General features: G+C 37.0%; 1 protein-coding gene across 1 annotated transcript in view; it reads right to left on the bottom strand.

The window, feature by feature from the left end:
* Positions 1–401: 401 nt before the first annotated feature.
* USP12 (ubiquitin specific peptidase 12) overlaps positions 402–8,974 on the bottom strand; it is a 32,752-nt gene continuing 24,179 nt past the window's right edge. The window contains exons 5-9 of the mRNA XM_058018611.1: positions 8,165–8,241; positions 7,900–7,983; positions 5,390–5,587; positions 3,549–3,627; positions 402–3,006 (exon numbers count right to left, since the gene is read on the bottom strand). Coding sequence (XP_057874594.1) covers positions 2,905–3,006; positions 3,549–3,627; positions 5,390–5,587; positions 7,900–7,983; positions 8,165–8,241 — 540 coding nt within the window. The 3' untranslated portion in view covers positions 402–2,904. The remainder of the gene's footprint in view (positions 3,007–3,548; positions 3,628–5,389; positions 5,588–7,899; positions 7,984–8,164; positions 8,242–8,974) is intronic.

The raw sequence follows: 8,974 nt of genomic DNA, 5'->3' as shown, positions 1-8,974 counted from the left end.
CTGTTTTCCCTCCCACAAGGTGGCCACCCAAGAAATCCCTTGGGTAACTCGGACACGTATTTTGTGGCAAGGGACAAATTTATTTTTAAGGGAGGAGAAATCCAGGAAGAACAGTATTTAAAACTCCCTTCTCTTCTAGCTCAGAGACCAAGGACTTACCAAAAACTACTGCTAGAGAAGCACTCCACCCCAAACACAGCTGCCACCCTGTGATTTCCTTAACACCACATTAAGACACTTAATGCAGTGTATTTAAACACATCTCTCTGCCCAGGGCTCAGGGCAGCTGGCCTAGCACAGCAAGTTCCACATAGTTGTTTTTTTTTTTTTTTTAAAAAAAACATCATAAAGTACAAAAGGCAGCTGACTGATCATCTGGACTCCACAAAGGATACAGCATGTATCTTTAGAGAACATAACTTTATTTAATAGAAGTTTTTTGCTCCAATATACAAAATAAGGGACTGCAATCCCAATTGACATTTACATAGGTACACAGCAAATAAATTCCACCATTTACAACAACTGACAACTTTCCCACACTCCTCACTGTATTACAGTCAAGAAAAAATCCTATAATGTTTTACATACCAATCAGTTATATTTCATATTTCTGTCTCTTTTAATTCTGTTTTAAGTTGCAGCTTCTGATATCAGTTTAATGAAGAACTTATAATTATTTCAGCTGCACTAAAAGAAAAACGAAATATGTAATTTGGAATACTATCTCAAAACCCCTATACAAAATAAAAGTCAGTATCTTATAAAAATACATAGCAGGAGTAAAACCAGTGAAACAACAAAAATGCTTTGAATTTTGTTAAAGTATAAAACATTTATCAACTAGCCTCAGCTTTCAACTACATTAAAACAAAAGAAAAAAAAAATAAGAAAAGAAAAAGAAAAAAAAAGACCAAACAAACTAGCAAAAGGTAATAGACAGTTCTTTTGCAATACTGTACCTTTAGTATGCAAAGGACTTCATCCTTCTAACATGCACCATTATGCAACTGATTTACCCCTTAAACCTTTTTTTATTGAAAGCCAAAAAATAGATGTTAACATTATTTGAATCCTTTCAGAAAAATCCAATCATATTTTTCTGCACCTCCCAGAATATTTAGCCTTTACTTTACAATGCTGGTAGTTTAATCATGATACATAATCTTCTATAAAAGAATTCTAGCCAAACCAAGGCGTTAGAAACTCTGCATCTTACAAAAGCGATTTGTTATAGTATGACAGTTGCTAAATAGCCCAATTTATTTAGTGACCCTGTTAAAGATTTGTTCAACTGAGTGAATAGGTGAAGTCATTTCCTGAGCTAAAAGATACAGGTAAGTAAATAGTCAGTTATAGCAGCAGACAGGAGACATTCTTTTCAAAAGTTGTAACAGTACCAATAAAATAACCTTAGAAAATTACAGTAATGTAAAAATCACTAGCTGACAAGGGAGTGACAAGGACATCCAAGACCTGATTGCCATAATCTGGAATGCACATCCAATGACCTTCCAGAAATTACATTCAGCTACTGTCAGACAATGTACTCCTAAGTGAAGAATGTCAAGCAGTTCACATTTCTTACAGATCAGGTGTTTTGCCAAGATTTAATTCTTAACGCTGTTTCATAAGCTTAAAGCAAGGTAAACTGCTTAGTTTCAAAAAATTTCCACTATACAAGACTTAAATATTATTACTTTCACAAGAATGTGGTATACCTTCAGTCTCATGAAATTCCAAACCGATTTCTTCTTATTACTCAGACTTAATTTAATGTTTAACAGAAGTTGATCTGCTTTTAGGAGAGGAAATAATATTCTTAAAATTATTTACTTCGATCCAAATCATTCTAATTTGCCTGGAGTATGAACCATTAACAAATCATCAAAGAACTACAAAGACTGGTATACCACCACTGCACCAACGTTTTCTTATGATTTAAGTCTTCTACATCCCTTTTTTCACCCGTTAATGGGAAGAGTCTACTCTGACTTTATTAAATAAAATACCTGAGTTGGATACCAGTTCCTCCAGAAGGAAATCTCTCTTCTGTGTTAAAAAATTTTCAGATATTGTAGGTGTCGCTTTTGTAATTTTTATTGTCTCTCCTTTAATATTTAAACATAATTAGTTTAAATTCAAATTAATATATAAAATTTCCAATACTTGTTAGAATAAAGGACAATACACAAGATCCTAAGTTACAATAATTTATAAATAAAAAATAAACTATTACAAACCAAATCTTTCCCCATACGGAGATGAAAAGCCATAACCTTGACTGATTGTTCCCGATCACACGTTATAAATAATGTAAGCTTCTCCAGAGAAGCAAAGCATCCTTGCCTCCCTGACACCACTTCACACCCTCAGTTAAACCACTTCCATCAAGAAGGCAATTGAGTTGGGCCCAGACATAACTTCTTGCTTACATGTTAACCTTCCAAACCTCACTCTTTCAAACCTAAGCACAGGAAACTAACTTCACAGGGAATCCTTTACCTTTTCTACACAAAGTCTGTATAAAATACAGATTTCTAACGCTCCTAACTGCACCAAACCTGATTCAAAGGTCACTGAAGTCCATGGAAGGCTTCAATGGGCTTTGAATGGACTGGGACCACTGAGATGGCATTCCCCAAAGGAAAGCTCCTGCAAGTGTGGCTGGTATCTCTCTTTTTGCTTTTATGGGATGCAGTGGAGATGTGTAGTCAGCATGATACCTGAGCAAATAAAATGAAAATGATATAAACATTTTAAGAACCCCAAACTCTTTCCTTAGTTGTGTGCAAACTGTGCTATTGCCCCTAGAGCTCCCTGCTTTCCTTCTCTTCAGTGCTTGCTCCACTCCAGGACAAGAAGATGTGAGACACAAGAATCTCTCTTCACCGCAGCTCCCCCTCAGTCCCGGGACTGATAGAAGAGGATGTAACCAGACTCAGAGTTCTTTGAGATGTCTGATGTCAACCCGTAGAATTCTTCAATAGCTTGTGCATCAATTTTCTGCATGTAAAAACACAAAAAAAATTGAAGTAGGAATGTCTTGCATAATATACACATAAAATTAGGTTCCACTCTAAAAGTTGTTGTAAAACCAAATTAACTTTCACATAATTACATACCACAATAAAATCCAAATAATTCTTTAATTTGTTATGTTTCAGCTTTTCCTCAGCCATCAACTGCACAGAGGGTAGCAGCTATGTATGTTTTATATATAAATTCTTAAGTGCTGCTGTAAGTATTGCATTAAGTTCCTATGTACTGTAAACTAAAACCCATTTTATCTATATCATTATTTGCCTTGCCACAAAACAGTTTATTAAACAATGGTGAAAGACAGTGGTCCTGAACAAATGAGTTTCTTTTTAAAAACCTAAATGGAATGCAAAGCGTTGTACAGTCAAATTGTGCCGCACAGCTCTGCACACACAATTATTGCTCATTTAGACTGGGGCTGAAGCCTCTTTTCATCAGCACACCAGTCATTCTACTTCAAATAATCAGATCCACAAGAGAGGTGCATGTGCTCTGGTTGGGCTTACCTCAACAATATCATCATCAAAAAGCAACCAAAAATCATGACTCTTCACTATTGCAATATAATGTCCTCTGTTAGGGCCACTGTAAAACAAAATGAGGAAAGAACATAAACCATAACTTACATATATGTGGAGATGCATTCCTTTTAATTATTTTTCTTGTAGAAAAGCAGCACTTAACAGTAATTAAAATGGCTACCACTACAATTTCTGTTTGGATGTGTCGTGTTTTTTCTTTTTACTCTCTACTTACATCATCCTCACAATAGTCTTACTTATTATGCTAAATAAAGTATTACAATTTCAAATAAGGAATGAGCAGCACAGGCACTGACAATATAAATGAAATCTCAAAAAGAGACAGAAAAGTGAAATCAATAAAGCATTCTGATATTTCATAGAGACAGAACAGATCTCAAACTATTTCTGATCTTTAGAAAGAAAAAGCCTGTAGAGCTGCTGCTCATCTCCAGTCTCTTCATCTGGTCCACTGTAAACAGAAACTGAATTAAATGGGCAGCTTAGGAGTCCCAAGAAGCTCAGCAATGAGAAGGGCTCCCAATTAAAACCGTCACAATGCTCAGCCTCTTCAGTTATGGCAGACAAGAAATTTCTCCACGGCTGTGCCAGAAAAAACAACCCACCAGAACTGCAGGAGTGCCTTATTTGTCATCAGGTCTCAAGTAAGGAAACAGCACAATTTCTGAAGCAGCTGAACCTTTCAACTGAGAGTGCACAACCCAGCTGAAGCAGTTCTGGAACTGCCCCAGTAACTGGCCAGCAGCACTCCCATGGCTTTGTGCCCAGGTCAGGGAGGGAAGGTGCCATCCTGAGGGAGATGTCTGGGCACCAGATCTCCACGAAAACAGCGTGGGCATCTCCTTCCTGCTCGTGGCTCCAAGAATGGAGAAGTCCCCAAGAAAGCAGAAACGGTCAGAATGGCCAGAAAGATTTTCCCCTGTAATCCAGAACAAGAGTGTCCCAGAAAACTACGGCACAAAGGCTTTTTTTCCAAAATTGTCCAATTTGAGATCTATTTATCTTAAGTCTACTCTTTAGTCATTGTGAGAAAACTGAATAAGTGGAGCAAATTGTCCAAAGAGAAAGCGAAATTAGGATTCCTAGCTATGAAACTGTGATCAGTGCAACCTAATCTAATGTCAAAGTAACCCTGCTTTGAGTTTCAGTATTTAACCTTACAATATAAATTATTCTGCAATTCTAGGTGTCAAATTGTAATTTTCAAATTTTCAACTTGAGGCTTTTATCCACTCAATAAGCAGTTTGTAGAACAAGCTGGTTTAAAATGTTCTTGAAGTCACAAGAACATTTGTTGAATATAGCAAAATCAAATATAAATCTAACAGTCCTATTTTGAAAGCAGAGAAACAAAGTAATCAACAAAACTCATAATATGTGGATATATTTCAGAAAATGTTGCTCAAGCTTTAAGGAAAAAACCACACCCTAAAGGAAATGATTTATAAATTATTCTTTCTATAATGCTTTCCTTCCTAAGAAAGCTGTTTTCCTTAGAAACTGTTTTTAAATATTATTGTATGATAATGTGTGGTTTGTGGGTTTTTTTAAAACACAGTTAAGTTCATATAAAGATCTGTAATGTGAAATACAGTCACCATGTTTCACAATGATCTCTCAAAGCAACAAGGCCATAATTTCTGTCAGGACTGAAAGCTTTTCCCCACAACACTTTTTTTCCTATAAAAGTTAGTTACTTTCTAAGAGGTCTTTATTTGATTTATATGACATTGGGGGCTTTGTGTTGTTCTTTTAAGCACAGTTACGTTTATAAAAAAGTCCCTTGTTTATAGCAGAGTAATTACCTTCCACAATGAACTACCACAGCAACAAGGTCATACATTCTGTCAGGATTGGTGGCATCTCCTGAGGTGTTAAATAAACGAAGCTCTAAAGGAAAAACTACTCTATAAGAGAGTTTTGTGTATCGATGCAGCTGATCCATGTACTTAAATCTCTTCAAATGGAGAGCCAGAATCATAGGCAGCTTTTTTACTTTCATCCTGAAAGGAAGAGCAAAGCCAAAAAACCAGCAGTATTTTCAATATTCATCCTAAACAATTCAGTCAGTAGCAAAAAACAAGAAATTTGTTCTACTGAAGTTTTTAAAAACCTTTGCAAGCATTAAAAGAAACCAAAACAATCCGATGTTGTTAAACTAAAGATCTTTGACTGAAAGAGAGAGAACTGAAAATGTATTTAAAACAGTAAGATATACTACATAAAAACAACTGTGATGAGCTCACATAGTATTTTAGACATATAGATCACACAGCATAGAATTCAACTTTTAAATCTATCTACCCATAGCTTTTCGGAGTTCCAAAAGTAAAACCTAGATCCCACGTGATGTACAGTGCAGGTATTGCAACAGAGCTATTTCAGAGGTCCTGTTCCAGCTGAATTTCCCAGTAAACCAGCCAAGTCAAACAAGCTCTTTAAAATAAGCTTTGTTACACCACTTTGTCACATAAGTATTACTCCCAAGTTTTCCTAGCCATTCATTTCCAAGCCATTCATTTAAAATTTCCAAGGGACACAAATAGCCCGCTGTTATGCACCTACCTCCTGCTATCTAAACAAGATAAGGCTGAGCTCTGGCACAAAAATTTGGTACAAATGTTGCAGCAATGTTTTACAGCAGTCAAAGCCAGAAAGTGACCTAGCTCTACTGAGGGCTCAATGGCCCCTTTCCCTAGCAGGAGGTATTGATATCTCACATCAGTACCTACAAATCCTCCTCAGCCAACCACAGCTGGCCTGGCAGCATCACAGATTTCCAAATCTTTGGGCAATGAATCTGCCCATCCTACCAAAGCAACCAAACCAGAGCTCCCTGCTTCCTGGCACAGCCAAGTGCCTTGGACCAGCACAGCGCTGCCTTTTCAAACTTTCAGCCCCAAAAGGCAGCTCAAAAGTCTCAGCAATACAGCCCAGGTTTCAGACAGGTCTATTAAGGCCACACTTTCAGAATGTCAGGAAATTTGTAAAAGACGGCTGGTTTTCAAAAGATAGGGGACTGTGGACAAATTCCTTGGTAACTCACTGCCCACAAGGGGACCAGGCAATGAAAACAGCTGGAGCAGGGCAGAAAGATGACAGAAGCAACTATTTTTTAGGGTGAGTTATAGTTTGATTATATTATGGCTACAATTTCTGCTCTCTTTTCAAAACTAAGTCCTCTCCTTACAATATAACTGTGTTTGGTAATTGGAGCTCTTTCAATGGTGAAGAAATTTGGTACACCATCTTTGCGAGCTGAGTAGTCCCCATCACAGCTAAACTGTTTTATAGAAAAGGAAGAAAAGTATGACTGCAGTGAAACTGAACCTACACCCCACGTGAAACCCAAAACATAAGCAATCAAAGCTGTGTTTTGCCATGGAAGTGCCTACAGTACAGGTTTATGCCAACCCAATTTATGTTGGTCATGGCTCACATTACCTCCCACACAGAAAAAGAGCTCAGGCAACAGAACACAGGCCAGGCCTGGATCCACAACCTCTACCAGACACCAATTAGTAAGCTTAGGCAATGTGTGAAGGCAGACTTGCAGATGAGATATGCAAAATCAGTGTGTGCAAACCATGGTAAACCAAATAACCAGCAGCAGTGGCATAACCAGTAGAGCATGTCAGAGCTCCCAGTCCTTCAGCCAAATACTTTCTCAGGTAATAAATAACCACACAGTACACAAATTGACAGGTTTTTCAAAGGTGTAAACAAGACTAGAACTATTAGGCAGACAGGAATTGGTTTTAAACAAACATAATGGTTTTCAGGCTTCCACCAAGCTTCGGATGATTTCCAGGAGCTCTGTCAAGCAGTTTGGCACAAGTAATCAAACATGTTCAAGAAATCAGAAACTCAGTTAACAACAACAGTTACAAAAAGTGCTATCAAACCGAATCTTCCAGCAACTGGAGAAATTATTTCATTTTCAAAACAAAACTAAGTTTAAGAAGTCACATGCAATCAATGACATTGGCAATTATTTTTTATTAGCCCCTGACAATTTGTTTAGACTTGGCTTTTTAACTTTTTCTGGTCTTAAGACTATTCATTTTCTTATTTGTAAAATAAATAATGATCAAAGGAGTCCCAAAACACTTTACATGGATTCTCACTACTCATGGAAAGAGACACATTGAATTCTAGCGAGAGAAAGGAAGGCAAGTTACTTTTAAGTGGAAGAAGAGTAGAAAAACTAAGGGGAAAAGAGTGTTCTCTCCTTTACACAGACACACAAAAGCAGTACCAGAGTATTTTCATTGAATGCATGGGTTATTTGTCTCCTTCCCCAACTGTGCTGTACCTTTTATGTGCCTCTTGCTTACTGCGACACTCTTCACAGTAATACTTGTATTCACTGCACAGAGTTTCTGTGTTGCTGAAACCCCTGAGTAAAAAAAAAAACAAAGCTGTAAACACTAATTCTTTAATATGAAATATCCATATAAATGTACAATATCAACAAAACAATACACTTCAATCTACATAAGATAGAACTGGCAGCTTATTTCCTGCTTTCTGGGTAACAGGTAAGGGCAAATCACAAAAATTTGGATTTTTGTGCCTACCTTAAACAGTGAGTGATTGAAGTATTCTGCTCCACATCAACTGAAAGGTCTAGGAAGTCTTCATCCTTGCTGCTTACCTGCATGAAAAGAAGACCCAACAGAACAGACTTAAGACAAATAATACTAATTTACCTCTGTTTTTCAGTACCACGTTCTATTGACAGAATGTATCTTTTACCCTATAATATCCTTTTAAAAAATTTTACAAGTAGCCTATTTCAGAGATTTCTGTATTTTCTCTTTTTTTTTTCAGGAAGGGTGAGGTGTGTATGAGTCTCTGGGTGTATGTAATGCCAGTTCTCTTTATGTTGTGACTTCAGATCAACAATATTAATGCCAAGTTTCTTCTACACCTCACATTTTTCAAAAGAACAGAATCACTGTGATTCTTCTGCTTAGTGCTCTCACTTCTGTTCTTCTCTGACTCCCTTGAACCAAAAGTTATGTATTTGCATGTCACAGTGTACCCAATAAACAGCATGAATATTTTGAAGCCTATTCCAGGCTAGACTCATACTCCTAAAGGAGCAGCAGACACTAAATTTGGCAAATGAGAGCTTGGTCTGACACAGGCAGAATAGCAGCCAATTCTCACAAAAATGTAAGAGTAACAAGAAAGTAAAACAGAACATTCTAGAAGTAGAAAATAAATTCCACCACAAACCCTGACAAATGATGAAAAAATCCACAGCTGCCCTGAAAACCAACTATGCTATTGAAGTTTTAAAAACCAGTGATGTGCAACCTTAACTTTTGCCTGCTAGTGTGTCCTCTCTGTATCTAAATATTCTCAATGCCACTCATGACAAT

Source organism: Melospiza georgiana, chromosome 2, assembly GCF_028018845.1.
Source record: "Melospiza georgiana isolate bMelGeo1 chromosome 2, bMelGeo1.pri, whole genome shotgun sequence".
Taxonomy (NCBI): Eukaryota; Metazoa; Chordata; class Aves; order Passeriformes; family Passerellidae; genus Melospiza; species Melospiza georgiana.
The sequence above is the reverse complement of the archived record's forward strand: the minus strand, read 5'-3'. Positions and strand labels throughout refer to the sequence as shown.